This window comes from Anticarsia gemmatalis, chromosome 30 (assembly GCF_050436995.1).
Source record: "Anticarsia gemmatalis isolate Benzon Research Colony breed Stoneville strain chromosome 30, ilAntGemm2 primary, whole genome shotgun sequence".
Lineage (NCBI taxonomy): Eukaryota > Metazoa > Arthropoda > Insecta > Lepidoptera > Erebidae > Anticarsia > Anticarsia gemmatalis.
In genome coordinates, this window is record NC_134774.1 from 4,957,319 (window position 1) to 4,975,081 (window position 17,763).

The 17,763-nt window shown below is 36.9% G+C and overlaps 2 protein-coding genes across 3 annotated transcripts in view; both read left to right on the forward strand.

Moving 5' to 3' along the window:
* The first annotated feature begins 38 nt into the window (after nt 1-38).
* On the forward strand, nt 39-1,899 carry Urm1 (Ubiquitin-related modifier 1). The gene is made up of 3 exons (XM_076133785.1): nt 39-162; nt 707-914; nt 1,760-1,899. The coding sequence occupies exons 2-3, from the start codon at nt 714-716 to the stop codon at nt 1,886-1,888; spliced, it is 330 nt and encodes a 109-aa protein (XP_075989900.1). The 5' UTR covers nt 39-162; nt 707-713; the 3' UTR covers nt 1,889-1,899.
* Nucleotides 1,900-11,548: 9,649 nt separating this feature from the next.
* LOC142985440 (lachesin-like) overlaps nt 11,549-17,763 on the forward strand; it is a 102,248-nt gene continuing 96,033 nt past the window's right edge. For both annotated transcript variants that reach the window (XM_076133628.1, XM_076133629.1), the window contains exon 1: nt 11,549-11,798. The gene's annotated coding sequence lies outside the window, so the exon portion shown is untranslated. The remainder of the gene's footprint in view (nt 11,799-17,763) is intronic.

Below are 17,763 nucleotides of genomic sequence, written 5' to 3' on the forward strand. Positions count from 1 at the left end.
CTCAAACTACATATTTTATCAATAACACTGACACTAATGACAGTTGACATGAGTCACAACTTCAAAACATAACCTAAAAATTGATTAACAACAATTGCAGTGAAAAATAAAAATATTATGCCATTATTATATAGTATAAGCATAAAGTGATACACTGAGACGGTAAGTTACATGAAGCTTGTTAAGATATGTTGAAAAATTAAATAGCTCATTAGTTATCTGTTGTTGATGTTTTCTATAATTATTTCCTTGTTCTGTTAGTTTTTGTAGCTCTTATGTTGTGTATATTTGTCAAAATGGGACTTGGACTACGTAGGTACTTATTAATACAATACACACTAGTAAAGTGCACGTTTTAAAAACATCCATAATAACTGCCTTAAATTCTGTCTCCAGGCTTTCCCATGATCTTATTGTTAAATGGATCTTGATTCAAAGATAATGAAAACATCATATTTATAAACAAATTTGTTTTTTTAAAACATTGAATGCCACTCTCAATGTGTTTTTATTATGCTAAGTCATCAGCTGCATGTATAAATTCTGAAATTCTGTTTATAATATCTCCATGCTGGGATTTTTTTCTCACGGAGTTAGGGGGTGTCTTTGCACCAACTCAGTGAAGATTAGAGACAAAATACCATCATTTAAATTACTAACAATGAAGTCTATCTTGCTATAATGATAAAATAAAACTTATTTTCAGTTCAAAAATGGCAGAAACTTTAAAACTACATCTACAATTTGGTGGTGGAGCAGAACTTCTATTTGACAGAATAAAAAAGCGGGAAATAGAGTTGCCAGCGTTAAATAAATATTTACCAGACAGTAATAAGGATAAATGGACAATCAGAGAACTTTTACTGTGGATCAAAGATAATTTATTGAGAGAAAGACCGGAGTTGTTTTTACAGGTAATAATTTAATTAATTATTGTCCCACTGGCATGTGTCTTCTATGAGAGGTAGAGTACATCACAGTGATCAAGTGACACTTTACATTACTGCAACAACTGTTTATACAACTGTCACACATGACATTCCTCGTTCCTTCACCGTTATAACAACATGATCATAATCCTACTGCTGGGTACATGTCTCTATGAGAGGTAGAGTACATCACAGTGATCAAGTGACACTTTACATTACTACAACAACTGTTTAAACAACTCTCACACATGACATTGCTCGTCCCTTCACCGTTATAACAACGTGATCATAATCCTACTGCTGGGTACATGTCTCTATGAGAGGTAGAGTACATCACAGTGATCAAGTGACACTTTACATTACTACAACAACTGTTTAAACAACTCTCACACATGACATTGCTCGTCCCTTCACCGTTATAACAACGTGATCATAATCCTACTGCTGGGTACATGTCTCTATGAGAGGTAGAGTACATCACAGTGATCAAGTGACACTTTACATTACTACAACAACTGTTTAAACAACTCTCACACATGGAATTTCACTCCCTTGTGAGAAATTTCTCAAAATCCTCTCTTATGCCCAGTTTGTGAGACACATTTAGCAGTAGTTTATCTATTCAAACTTTTTTTCCATGAGTTTAAACATTATTGAATAGATAAACTACTGCTTAATGTACCTCATAAACCGGGGATGTGTGCTCTACACTTGCTAAGGAATGTTCATAGCAAATGTCAAGTTTGTACATTTAGTAGTTTCGACTGTGCGTTGTCCATCAGTCAGTCAGTAACGGAAGAGTTTTTTAATATTGATATTTATTTTTTCAGGGCGAGTCCATAAGGCCAGGCATTCTCGTACTAATCAACGATGCGGATTGGGAGCTATATGGCGAGTTAGACTATGAACTACAAAATAAAGATAATATTATGTTTATATCTACTTTACATGGAGGATAAAATATAAGTTGAATAAAGTTGTTTTATTGAAGTAAATATTAACAATATGAATGCGAATATTACTGAGAAATTATTTGAATGATTTTGTGAAGAGTTAGTAGTATATTCTGCTGCCATTCATAGGTCTCGGGTTTGCTTTCCGTGTCGGGATTCTAATATTCCGATGGGAACGGATAACCGAAACGATGACAGGTCAGTCGCATGACTTACGTTCTCTCCGCGGCACAGAGGTCTATGTCCTCAACTTTCTAACTCCAGACAATCTCAGATTTTTGTAACCCATTACTGTCCCACTGCTGGACAAGGGTCTCCTCCCGTAATGAGGGAGGGGTTAGGCCTTGAGTCCACCACGCTGGCCAAGTGCGGGTTGGAGACTTTGCATTTATTTTTTACATAAATCACAGAAAATACTTTTCCCCGACCTCCTGCGCGGCAGTCGCATGTAAAACTGACCGCGCCACAGAGGCAATAAAATAGATAATTCGGTAATTAATTATTATTATTTATTAATAACAGCATTAACGATTTCTAACTTCATAAGCTACGCACTAGGTCTCTTTTCTTTCAGATTGAAATGAGCGGGACCGAGATGTTATCGCGAGGCTGCTCGGTCAGACAGTAGCGGCTGTTAACTAATTTCCACGGCCTGTACGCAAACAACTCTAGTAAAGTTCGTTCACCGGACTCACGAGTCATATGATATTCGTATCAATGAAATTAAAATGAGAAAGAATGCTACTACAATAAAGCCTCTCTTTCTTAGCGACTCTGCTATTGGGCGGCGCACGCGACGTGCGTTCCATCCCGTCAGTTTCTCCCAAATCTGTGGCCTTGACACACATTAAAACATTTCGCGCGGTAAAAACTAAAATGAAATTAATTTTTACGCAAAATGGACACTTATTAATTGTTTTTGTTTTACTTTTTCGTGTAATTAAATATTAATAGTTACTGTTTTGTGTAAAAAAGACTTAATAATAAGTTTACCTACTGCGATAAGGACGCCATAATGTAGTGTAATTATTATGTAGTGAGTGTTTGTGTTGTTTTCACGGTGCCTTACACAGTATACGTTCCATAGATTAGGCGGGAGATTTGTTATCAGCAAAAGTGCACGCTAATATGCAACACTGATTAGAAATTTAGATCTTTATATCCTTCGAGATGGCGATCATATTAAACACGTAAAAATTTAAACATTGCTTTTCCTAACACTTCTCTCTATGGTGATCACATTTAGCACGTGAATATTTAAACAAATTGCATTATTTTTCTAAAAACTCGAAGTGATTAGTGATGATTAAGTAACAATAAGTGATAATAACTCGTAAGTAGGTAGGTAATACACTCGCCGCAAGTGTCATTGTCGTCACAGGATCGAGACGCGCCGGCGCCGATAGCGAGCCTTGTGATGTTGCCGGTCCAGCTTACGTAAGTAAGTAATAATTTGTAGTCATTGCGGGGTGATACGTATAAATAAGTGTTTTTCCCGAGTGATACTGTTTTGATTACATCATTTTTTACATCTTAATATCTTCAATTAGCCAATAGGCGCCCATAGCCAGTAACGCTCATCGGTCGGTAAACGATCTGTGGGTTTAGCAAACCTTGGCGCGATCATTACATAGATGGGTTAGGCGCTTAGTCGTATTTAAGCTGGGCGTCTCGTACTCGTCTGGTACAGTCAGCTTTACAAAATACCTGTACACAATAAAATGCCATAAGTTATAGTCGCGACTAAGAAACAAAATAATCTGTACACCAGAAATCTACAAAAGTCGCTCGAAAATCGCTACCACTAACCATACGATAAGAAGGAGAACTCCTCGTCTATTTATTCATTTCTGCCTAGTCCTTCCTGCAGCTATGTTGTAATCGGCTTTAGTCTCACCGGGTGCAGCTGAATACCAGTATTGTACATGCAGCGACTGTCTATCAGACCTACACAACACTGTTACCTGACTTATAACACGATACTAAGTAAGACTGGTTGTCAGACTTCCCTCTATTCATCTAGTTCACTAACCCTCGCTTTCTGAGGTACATTAAGCGGTAGTTCATCTATTCAATAGCGTCTTTTTATATGAATTTAAACGAATTAAATAGATAAACTACCGCTAAATGTACCTCAGAAACCGGGGGTTAATATAACAGTCTATTAAGTCTATATTCCCCTTATTTTCTTACAAACGTACTAACAATTAAACATTCCCCTCACGTTTCCGAACGAATCTCTTTAAGTCAAGGACTTCAAAATGAATGATGACCGGACCTTTATTAAGAAAGCTCCAGTTTACGAATAAGGAAATGTATTTACGTATTTTGTAAATAGATAATAAGATCCATTCTTTTCTTTTTTTGTTTCTGAAACTTAAAATAAATGTCATTGGACGAGTCACACACGGTCATTTAATTCCAAACTAAGCAGAGCTTGTACTGTAACTAAATAACTGATAAACATGCTTATATACATATTTATATAGACTGATAAATAAAAATAAAATAAATTTAACCCATTAATGTTCCACCGCTGAACAAGGCTCTCTTCCCGTAATCAGGGAGAGGTTAGGCCGTGAGTCCACCACGCTGGCCAATATCACGATTCACACACGGTCATTTGCTTCCAAACTAAGCAGAGCTTGTACTGTAACCAAATAACAAATAAACATACTTTATTTTGTTGTTCGAAAAGAAAGTATTTAGTCATTCAAAATTTTACATAGCAGCTAGAGCATTTTGAGCATAAACAAAGCATTATGAATTTTTCTAATTAGGTCGGTTAAGTCTCCCACAGCTGAGCAAAAGACCCCCAATCGCCCTATCGACAAGATCCCATTGTCAAAACGTAATCTGTCAAAAATTAAATGCCTAATTAGTGACAACACCATCAGTGAACTCTTGACTTGTCTGCCCAGCTCCTATCTGTACGAGTGTGATGTTAATCGCGATCAGGCTGTAATTAGTGCGCAACTGCGGGTTGCATGACTAAAAACTGTGTAGTACAGGACCGAACTTAGGAAAAAATACATAATATTATTTAAATTCGAGCGGCTAAGTAACTAAAGCCGGACCGGATCGATCTCTAAGGATAAGCTATGCTTGCCGAGGTGGTTCTGTGGATGGGTGACCATCTTATGCATACACTAGCTGACCCACGCAACTTCGCTTGCGTCACATAAGAGAGAATGAGCCATAATTTTCCCCGTTTTTGTAACATTTTCTATTGGTACTCTGCTCCTATTGGTCACTGTAAATGGGCTATCTAACACTGAAGGTGGTCCAGTAGTTTCTGAGATTAGCGTGTTCAAACAAACAAACAAACTCTTCAGCTTTATAATATTAGTATAGTATAGATATCGAGTTTCTCCGTGTTTCGGAAGGTGTAGAATTGTAGGTCCCGGCTGTCATTATCAAAGATCTTTGACAGTCATTAACAGTAGTCAGAAGCTTGAAAGTCTGACAACCAGTCTTACTTAGTATCGTGTTATAAGTCAGGTAACTGTAATGTGGAGGTCTGATAGACAGTCGCTGCATGTACAATACTGGTATTCAGCTGCATCCGGTGAGACTGGAAGCTGACTACAACATAGTTGGAAAAAAGGCTACACTGACAATGGTAGTTTGTGAAAAATAATTACACACGTAATTTTTATACACAATTAAATAATTACGGCGATACACTGTTCTAACTTACCTACGAGCTTCTCTATCAGTCTTTTTCTCTCATTAAATATATTTTCGACTCTAACTCCGAGTCTGTACTGTCACTCATTTAAAAATAAAGGGTGTATCCCTTCGCCCGGCACCCTTGTTTATTGGGGTGAAGGTACAGTCGCGCTCACGAGTGTTTGTCCACATGACTGTACTTTAGATTAATAATTAATTATTACTATTGTGTATCTTGTGTAGTTAGCGATTGTTAAAATGTGTTAATTATGCGACTTAAATGATGAAAAATTATCGCGTCGATATAAATAAAATAAATATCATTGGACAACTCGCACACGGTCATTTGATTCCAAACCAAGCAGAGCTTGTACTGTAACCAAATAACTGATAAACATACTTATATACTTGAAAATACATATTTATATAGATACATTGACAAGCTCAGAACAGATACTCGTGCTCATCACACAAATATTTGTCCCGGGTGGAAGTCACCACACGCGGCGCTACGGTTATTGCGGCGAGGTGACCACGTTAACCGTTATATACATTTATAGATATTTTTTTATAATAAAAGTAGCCTCTGATAATAGATGTACTTATAATAGATACATACATAATATCACAAACCCATTTTGATTGCCCCAACTTAATAAAATAGTTGTAAAACAATAGAAAAAAGGTCAATTGCTGCGGTCCTGTATGACAACATGTATGTATGTGAATGAAGCAAGGAAAGTTTGTAAGGATCGTACCAAGTGACGTTCTTTAGTCTCTGACTACACCTATGGGAAGAAGTCATGATATTAAGTATGTTTAAAAAAAAAACAACTAGAATCATAAATTATTTCCCTAAAAAATAAATAAATTCAAATCAGCCTAAACATATCTACCAAAAAATATCTATCATGGCTCAAAATATGTGAGTTATAATACGCTTTTTTATCCTAACACTTTTATATATAACTGTATTTAAAACGCACTCGCGCACAATCTCCCACCGAGATTGAGTTTTGATCTGTCTAATATCATTACGACTACATATTAGGGGGCCGGCCAGAGAGACAACATTGAAAAACATGACGTTTTAACTTACATCATGGAAAATAAGGGTTTTGATAAAAAAAATGTCTATGGTTGGATGATTTTTTGGAATTAATGCAATTTTTTGTCTATGTTCAGGTTTTTTATGAGTTTTCTTTTTGTCTATGACACTCTAAGAGTAATTAAAAAAAATAGTGGCTTTGAAACATTTATCTATGTAATCTTTATTCACTAATATCATTAATACGAAAGTCTCTGACTGATTTTCAAGCAATTTATCATGAAAATAAAGGAGGACTAAGGATCGAACTCAGATAAACTCTAAGTTTACCGCGCGGGTCAACTTAACTAAAAAGCATATTCTAATTTCCATAATATTTTATCAGATACTAGCTGACTCGCGCAACTTCGCTTGCGTCACATAAGAGAGAATGAGTAAAAATTTTCCCCGTTTTTGTAATATTTTTCGTTACTTCTCTGCTCCTATTGGTCGTAGCGTGATGATATATAGCCTATAACCTTCCTCGGTAAACGGGCTACCTAACACTGAAAGAATTTTTCAAATCGGACCAGTAGTTCCTGAGATTAGCGCGTTCAAACAAACAAACAAACTCTTCAGCTTTATAATATTAGTATAGATCAGAAAAACCCAACTCCTAAAATAATTCTCTACTTCATACAAATTATAAAAATCGCAACACCTCTTTACTCGACTAGGGAATCGAACCTCCTTATCAGCAGTCTAAAACCACTCAATTTCTTTTGATAAATGATTATCAAACGATAATCACTGAGGGGTGGATAATCGTCATATTAGTTTATTTATTTATTTTATTTATTTATTTATTTAAAAAGCATGGACGACTTACAGCTACATTAACTTATCAATGAAAGTGACATATATACAGCTAGCCAATTACAAGTCGACACGTTTAGAATTAGAGTATACATTTTATTCTATTATGCATACGTCTCTTTGCGTACAACCATTGCGAAGCTTGTAAGATTGTTTTTTTTTTGTTTTTTATAGTTAGAAGTTAAGCTAATACAATAATTTATTTAAATGACATTATACACCTTTGAAAAAGGAAAAACTAATAGACTTCCTAACCGTATCCACCCTGGTACAAAAGGGATCAATATCAACGAGTTTGCTGAATTTATTAAAGGTTCTGCTGGCACGAATTATAAAAGAGTTTTGTCTGTAGTTTGACATAGCGAAAGGGACTCGTATTGGTGGATTGTTGCGGGTTCTAGATGGAACATTCAGACTGAATCTGGACAATAGGTCTGGGCTATCAATATCATTCTGAAGGATTTTCGATATTAAGACGCAGTCTGATATATCGCGACGAAGGGTTAACGGCAGAAGATGGAATTTCTTACAAAGATCGAAGTAGTTATTAGCCTGGTATGGTATTTTTTGATGGTAACAAAGATATTTGATGAACCTTCGTTGTATGGTTTCTATTCGGTCAATATACTTTTGATAGCATGGATTCCAAATTTCACATGCATACTCTAACTGACTTCTAACGAACGTACAGTAGAGAATTTTTAATGTTTTGGCCTTCGTAAAACTTTTTGAAAGACGCATTATAAATCCCAATGACCGAGATGCTTTGGCCACGATAGCATCTACATGCGATTCGAAGATAAGCTTGGAGTCATGATATACACCTAAATCGCGAACAGAGTTACACCGGGGTAATGGATAACCGTCTAAGGTATAGGTCATGGCTAATGTAGACCGCTTACGGGAATATGTCATCACCGAGCACTTTGAAGGATTAAGATCCAGCATATTTGCTCGGCAATAATCCCCCAAACGTCGTAAGTCAGCCTGAAGTGCGAGCATGTCATCAAACGATGATATCGAGGCATAGACCTTCATGTCGTCGGCGAAGCACAACAGATTAGAAGACTGCAGGCACAGGCCGATGTCGTTCACATAGACTGTAAATAAAAATGGTCCCAGCAAGGAACCTTGAGGGCATCCGCTTGGTATAGGGATCCAACTAGAAATATAATTGTTTAAAGCGACAGCTTGTGACCTGTTTTCCAAATAGGAAGAAAACCATCTGAGCAGATCACCACATACACCTATATTATTTAATTTGCTAAGCAGGATTGAATGGTCTATCCGGTCAAAAGCCTTGCTGTAATCAGTGTAGACGACATCGACCTGTAAACCCTTGTCCATAGCATTTGTGATAAAGTCATTTAATAAGACAAGGTTTGTAACGGTAGATCTACCTTTTAAAAAGCCGTGTTGAAATGGGCTAAATGAGTTTTTAAGAACAGAGTAAACCTGATCATACACAATTCTCTCAAAAAGCTTGGCTATAACACATAACTTGGATATGGGCCTGTGGTTTGAAATCTCTGATTTAGCGCCTTTTTTATGGATAGGGGTAATAAACGCTGATTTCCATAATTTAGGAAACACACAAGCACGCAAGGACATTTTAAATAGCAAAGTGATAGGATTGGCTAGAGAGTGCGCGCATTTCACAAGTAATTTAGGTGAAATGTTATCGGGCCCAGGCGCCTTTGATGTGTCTAGTTTTTTAAGAGAATTGCATACGAGATCACTGTTAACAGAGATAGTAGATATATGATAGGAATGAGCTGGCATCGCTAGAGATGTAGTCGAGTAATTAGTAGTTGATGAATCAAGAAAATTAGACTTAAAGTATGAGGAGAACGCCTCACAGATTGATTCGCCTGTAGTGAAGGTTTGGTTGTTATAAGTTAAGGTGCAAGGGATGGCATGTGAATTGTGTCGCTTCTTCACATATGTCCAAAAGTTGTTAGGATTACATTTAATTGACTCTTCCGTGAGTGCTAAATAGTTGTCGTAGCATTCTTTCTCCATGGTTTTCACTCTATCTCGCAGAAGCCTAAATGTTAATTCGTCCGATTTGTTCCCGTAAGTCTTGAATTTTTTTAAGTATTTATGTTTTTCTTTTATAGTTCTTATAAGTGATCGGCTGTACCAGATAGGATATGAATTGTTACGTGAAATCTTGAGAGGAATGTATTTTTCTTGGAGATCAAGAAGAGCGCGGTTAAAGAAATCAACAGATTCATCTACCGAACGGGATGCGAACTCATAATCCCAATCAATCATATTAATTCTACTATTGATACTGTCAAAGTCACCCTTATCATATAGAAATTTGATTCGTGGTGCACTCTGTAATGCCGTGATTTCAAAAAAGTTTATTTCGATTAAAAGGAGTGTTAATATTTAATATAATGCATTAATATGTCAAAAAGAATTGAAATATGATTATTTATACATCGCCAGTTGCGCTCACCGGTCGGTAAACGATCAGTAAGTTAAGCAAAACCTTGGCGCGGTCACTATATAGATGGGTGACCGCATAGTGGGTTTTGAATTGGGCGTCTCCGTGCTTCGGACGGCGCGTACGTTTTTTATAGTATAGTCAAAATTAATCGTAGACCTTCTACGACTACGTAGCAATATGCTACGGCGTAGCACTGTAGCACATAAAGTTAAAATACTATTACGAATTATTAGTCTATAGTACTATTATTAAAATGATTATCTGCTCCAGTGCCCTCTGTGTCCCACAACCTGCACAATTGAGGACCTTAACTTGGCGACGGATAAAGCAGTTGAGGTTGCCAGGTTCTGGTCAACAATTGTTTAGGCAATACCATGGTGAGTCGTTGACACGACAGAAGAAGAAGAAAATGATTATAAGTATTAACACTACACAGGGTTAATAAATAAATAAATTTAACCACTTACTGTCCCACTGCTGGGCAAGGGTCTCCTTCCGTAACGAGGGGAGGGGTTAATCCTTGCGTCCACCACGCTGACCAAGTGCGGGGACTTTGCATACCTCCAAAAACTGTTCTAAACAACTCTCAGGCATGCAAGGTTGCATCACGATGTTTTCCTTCACCGTTATAATAAAACAGAATCAATCAGTCTAGCCTTTCTTCCAAACTATGTTGGAGTCGGCTTCCAGTCTCACCGGATACAGCTGAATATCAGTATTTATTTTAAATTAAATAAAATATTAAATAAATTATATCTTTACTCATTAAATACCAATATATGTCAATACTAATATTACAAAAAGGCAATAAAAAGTAATAATTATTTCTAATACACATATCACTTGTAAAAGTCATCGGCTTTCGAACTCCTCAAGAGATTATCACTCATCTATTTCTCTAAAAAACATTTAATAAATATGTAATATAGATAATAACAACGACTACTAAAACTCGCGCTGGTTTTCTGTCTCGCTCGCACAGTTGCCGTCTCCCTCTTTCGTACGTTATTGAAGGTAGAAAGCTGGGATACGGCATTTTGGGTTCAAAGGAAAATGTGTGGAAAATGTTGTGATAGCTCACCGGTCGGTAAACGATCAGTATGTTAAGTAACATTACATATATTTCACTCCCGTAATGAGGGAGGGGTTAGGCCTTGAGTCCACCACGCTGGCCAAGTGCGGGTTGGGGACTTTGCATGCCCTCAATAAATGTATTAAACAAATTTTTGGTCTGCAAGGTTTCCTCACGATGATTTCCTTCACCGTTGGAGCATGTGATAATTATTTCTAATACACACATAACTTGGAAAAGTCATTGGTGTGTTGCCTCGGGTTCGAATCAGCACCTACTTTCGTGGGAGGTATCAACTGTGAGTTTAGTTAATAAAATAATATTCAGTAAAAAATCTTTCTACTCTCTGCTCTTTAATAAATGTACACATTTTTATACGAAACATCGTCAACTTACTTACTATACAAACACATAACTATCAACATAACCCAATAACCTTTCAACCCAAAAACCTTTTCAAAAACCTGAAAAAAACGCCCCGAAACACATCCCCGTTCACACTACACCACAAGACTCCACGGTTGAAAATATCGAACCTTCTCAGTCCTCCCGTCGCGTTCAAAGCGACCGCACGCGAGTTTCTTTCATAAAAAACACACAAATTTACTAAAAAACTATAGAAAAATAACACATTTATATATAAAGAGTGATTTTTGATTGTTAATCTATATATTTCAAGTGATTTTACTAGTGTCTTTAATGTGGAAAGGTTGAAAATTATTAGTGCAAAGCAGTCCAAGATGTCTGCTTCGTAAAATTGCTTTGTGAACACTATATATCCTATTTCCTGAGGATTTAACACGATATACAAGTAAGTTATATAATCTATTATTCATATATTACGTAAATATAACCGTTTTGTATAAATTAACATGAATTTTGAGTCTTATTTGACGAAATTCGAAGTAGGTGTCGACATTTTCGAAGCAAAAATTACTATGATTTTTTTGAACGAAATTGTGATCAATTTAAGCCATATTTAGGTGTTTTAAATAGATATATTAGTGTCTAATTTTAAGGCCTATAATTGTAGACTAAATTTTGGTTACCAAACTAATCAAAATATCCTGAAAATTAGATATTTCAGTAACTAAATTGAATACAGAGGAATCCTCCCTACTGTATAAAGGTAAAAATTATGAATGTAGGTACTTATAGTATTACTCTTTTAAGCTTTAACTAATTAGTATATTAGTATATATTTATGAAAAATTACATACAAACATACATACATAGAAAAAATCACGCCTGTTTCCCGTAGGGGTAGGCAGAGACCAAAGAACGTCACTTGGTACGATCCTTACAAACTTCCCTTGCTTCATTCACATACATACATGTTGTCATATAGGACCGCCCGTTATGACACATAATATATATTTTATAACCTAGATGAGTTCTCATAGCTAGTTGCATTCGAATCTGTAGGTTAAGCAAACCTTAGCGCGGATATTACACGGATGGGTGACCGTATTTAGTATTTGAGTTCAGTGTACATTTAAAAAGTCGTTCCCAGTTGTTGTCAATTAAGATGTAGTTTATAACCTATATGAGCTCTCATAGCTAGTTGCATTCGTATCTGTAGGTTAAGCAAACCTTAGCGCGGACATTACATAGATGGGTGACCGTTATATTGTTCTGAGTGGATATGTAAAATGTCAGTCCCGGTTGTTGTCAATTAAGATAACAGTCGTTAAGTCATGTCAATGGTTTGAACAACTTTGACACTAGGTTGACCACTAACCATACGATGAATGTAAAATAATAAGATACTTTTTACTACTAGAAATATTTACATAGCAACAAAGTCGCGGGTACATACTAGTATTATAATAATAAGGTTATTAATTGGACGTAATTTTGACAATTCTATGTGTCAGTATTTGACTACAGTTAGCTACGTAAGTGCTACGAATGTGCTACGGCGTAGTAGTGCTACGGTGTCAGTAGTACATTTTTAGGGCAAATGTTTTTCAATTACATTTCTTTTTTATTATTTCTCGATTGTTTCTATTAGGTCGGGGAAAAAGTCTTTTCGCATTATAGTATGTATGAACTTGTAATAAAAATCTTTTCTACACAAAAAAGCTCGATATTTGGGTACCTCACGAGCTCACTGAAAGAAACCTAATGAACCGTGTACTCAGTTGTGATTCTTGAAGCCAAAGAGATTTTATTACAAGTTCATACATATTATAATGCGAAAAGACTTTTTCCCCGACCTAATACATATGTATAACTAATAGCACTTAACCTGACCTGGGAATGGAACCTGGAACTTTATATTCAGCTGTTATACAGATTACCTAGAGACAGTTCTCTCCTCAAAACGATCTCTGGTCGGTAAACGATCTGTGGGTTAAGCAACCGTTGCCGCGGTCATTACAAAGATGGGTAACCACATAGTAGTATTAGAACTGGGCGTCTCTGTGCTTCGGAGGGCACGTAAAAAGTCGGTCCCGGTTGTTGTCTATTAAGATAACAGTCGTTAAGCCACGTCAAAGGCTGCGGCTTGAACAACTTTGACACTAGGTTGACCACTAACCATACGACAGAATACAATACACTACCAATAGACAGTTCTCTCTTTCAAAAAAATATTCAAAATTCCTTTTCTTCGCTAATGCTTATAATTCTTTATAATTCGTGGGAAGTCCTCACCTGAATAATAATTTATTCACCATTAGAATGCCATTAAATAATCATTAACTCTTCTTCAAAATTCTTGCACTAATAACTCAAATTCGGATAAATTTGAGTTGAAGTTGCACGTAGGGTTCCGTACCATATTTATATACTAATCTATACTAATATTATAAAGCTGAAGAGTTTGTTTGTTTGTTTGAACGCGCTAATCTCAGGAACTACTGGTCCGATTTGAAAAATTATTTCAGTGTTAGATAGCCCATTTATCGAGGAAGGCTATAGGCTATATAACATCACGCTACGGTCATAAGGAGCGGAGTAGCAACGAAAAATGTTACAAAACGGGGAAAATGTTGACCCATTCTCTTAGGTGACGCAAGCGAAGTTGCGCGGGTCAGCTAGTAAATATATATGAAAGACTAGAGGCTGCCCGCGACTTCGTCCGCGTGGGAACCCTTCCCGTGTAAATCCCGATCCCTCGGGAACTCCGGGATAAAAAGTAGCCTATGTGTTATTCTAGGTCTTCAGCTACCTATATACCAAATTTCATCGTAATCGCTTCAGTAGTATCTGCGTGAAAGAGTAACAAACATCTATACATACATTCTCACAAACTTTCGTATTTATAATATTAGTAGTATGTATAGATGTAAATGTAGCAAGCTAAGTTTGTAAAGATTCTACTAAGAACCTTTCTTAGTCTCTATCTTCACCTATGGGAAGAAGACGCGATTATATGTACATATGTATGTATGTATGTATGTATACGTATGAAAGGTCTTCAAAGAGATTTCAAACCGAACCTAAAAAAAACGATACAATAAAATCACTTTGTACAACCGAGGAATCGAACCACACACCCTCAAAGATATTGCCCATCTGAAAACTTTATAGTTTATTCTAAAGGGTAGAAAACACCCCTTTTTATTAATAAAAATGATTTCAAAGTGTTTCTCTTACAAGATTTTGAAACAGGAATTCAATTTGTCAGTGTGACGTCACTAGGGGATGAAAACCCTCTGATGTTATTATTTATAAAAGTTAGGGGTAGTTTTATTAGATTCCATAGCTTTTTCCAAGTGATTTTTTGTTTTAAAAAGACGACTCCTGTACAACTACTTCTAATCGTATAGTTAGTGGTCAACCTAGTGTCAAAGTTGTTCAAGCCCCAAGGCCTTTGACGTGGCTTAACGACTGTTATCTTAACTGACAACAACCGGGACCGACTTTTTATGTGCCCTCTGAAGCACGGAGACGCCGAGATCAAATACTACAATGCGGTCACCCATCTATGGAATGACCGCGCCAAGGTTTGCTTAACCCACAGATCGTTTACCGACCGGTGAGCGCAACTGGCTACGGGCATACTAAAAATTGCTCTTGTCAAAGACTTTTACATACATACAAACAACGGACACAAAGTACAAGTTGTCCCGAAACAACTATTTGTGGATCGCACAAATAATTGTTCCGTGTGGGAGTCGAACCCACGACCTCCCGACGCAATGGTAGCGGCGACCTTAACTACTGCGCATATTTGTTTTATAGTAGAAAACTCATGTGTGATTTGATGAACTCGTGGTCAACAGCCTCGCTGATCGAACTCTCAGGTTAAGTGACACTTTTCAAGGTCGGTCCGTGGATGGGTGACCATATTATATATATTGACTTCCTCCGTATTTCGTGAAGGCACTTTAAATTGTGGTTCCTGGCGGTCATTATCAAAGATCTTTAACAGGCGTTAACAGTAGTCAGAAGCTTGAAAGTCTGACAACCTGTCTCACTTAGTAATTAGTATAAAAAAATATCTGTTGACTTCAAAAATAACAACGCAAGAATCAAACCACAGCCCTTCCAAAAAAGCAACCCCAATAACTTATTCAAACCACTCTTGTCAGAAATCAAAATCAATTTGACAGATGTAATGACATTTGACAGTTCACTTTGAAAAATGGTGCCACCCTTAACACACGACAGAAGTTTAAAAGCCTATGTTATTTAATTATTGAACAACCCTCACTATCTGACTGTCTTCGTGGCGCAGTGGTTTAAGTCGCCACGCCGCTACTATTGCGTCAAGAGGTCGATTCCCACACGGAACAATTATTTGTGCGATCCACAAATAATTGTTTCGGGTCTGGTTGTACTTTGTGCCCGTTGTTGGTATGTTTGTAAAAGACCCCGCGACACAAAAGCAATTCTTAGTGCGGGAGTTGTCTTTAAAAAAAAGAGAACTAGGTAAAAATGGGGACTTAGATTTGAATAAAAAGTCGCCGGCGGCCGCTAATATATCCATATAAGTATATATTCAGTCTACAATAATATTAATTTCAACATTTACGAAAAAGAAAAACGTACCGTCGAATTGAGAACCTTCTTCTTTAAGAAGACGGTTTAAAATTGACGTGATTTTTCGGTTAACACAGTCAACTACCTTATGGCTATTTGCGCTAGTAGTTACAATCTTGACATTTAAAATATTATCTATTTGACATTTGCTAGTGTCGCCCTCTGGCGGTGGTATTTGAAATTATTAGTTCATTGCCCTTTGCGCGGTGTAAAACCGGAAAATGGCTGATTCGCGATGAAAATTATAGAGTTTAGGCAGTTTTATTATTTGTTATAGTGATTTCCTGCCTCAATGGCGCATCGGTCGTGTGTTCGACAACGGATCATGAAGTCTCGAGTTTGATTCTCGGGTCGGGCTAAATGGACACTCAGACCTTCGCATTTGCAATACTAGTTAGTTTCTACCCGCAATTAATTAACGTAGGCACTTAATTAATTTAGGTTGTTGTTTGTCGTATGGTTGGTGGTCAACCTAGTGTCAAAGTTGTTCAAGCCGCTTGAGAGGCCTTTGACATGGCTTAACGACTATATCTTACTTGACAACAGCCGGGACCGACTTTTGCGTTCCCTCAAAGCACGGAGACGCCCAGCTCAAATGCAACTATGCGGTCACCCATCTATGGAATGACCGCGCCAACGGTTGCTTAACCCACAGATCGTTTACCGGCCGGTGAGCGCAAATCTAGGCTATAAACTATCTATCAGCGCACCAAATTTCATCAAAATCCATCCAGTAGTCTTTACGTGAAAGAGTAACAAACATATATCCATTCTTAAAAACTTTCGCATTTATAATATTGCAAAGATTTGTAGCAAATATGATTCAGGTCGTAGTATGAAACGGGGGCTTTCCGTCGTGACTCGAGCTTCATTATATATGTATCAGACAGCCGGAGTTGGCAAACAACTGTATACAAGTACATAGGTATTATATACAAGTTGAATACTGGGTTTTTACAATGCAGTCACTATTTTTAGCTTTGCGTAGCTAAATATCCTAACCCTCTTATTTATAAACACACTATAAACTAATTTTAGTTAAAAAACTACTAAAAAGTTTTCTCTTTTTCATTTCGCTAAGGAGTGAAAGAAATGAAACTCTTTATAAGCCTTTCATAACTTCATATATTTTTATGAATAAGAGGGCTACTATCTAAATATATAACTCAAAGGTGACTGACTGACATAGTGATCTATCAACGCACAGCACAAACCACTGGACGATTCGAGCTGACATTTGTCATGCAGGTACATGTTATGACGTAGACATCCGCTGAGTAATGATTTTGATCAATTCTACCCCCAAGGGGATAAAATAGGGGATGAAAGTTTGTATGATAATTCTGTCTTAAGTTACAAACCACGCGGACGAAATCGCGGGCAAAAGGACATATATCTCTGAATATTTCAAGCATCTACCTGTTGTAGTTATAAACATCGAGTAAAATTGAGCAAATCACGTTTGTTGTATGGGAAAAATTGGTAAAACACCAGGGAAACGATCTCGAGACTTCACGATCAGCAGTCGGACACACCACCTACCGCGCAGAGGCAGTATAATTAGTGCTATGCACTGTAATTACCAATGCAATGATAAAACCAAGTGACGTCGCGTGCTAAACTAGTTGCGTGTTCAGCTTATGAGTCTATAGAGTTAGGAGCTCGGACATTTAAAATTTCACTTTAAAAAGGCTTCTTCTTATCGTATGGTTAGTGGTCAACCTAGTGTCAAAGTTGTTCAAGCCCGAAGGCCTTTGACGTGGCTTGCTTTAAAAAGGCTAAGA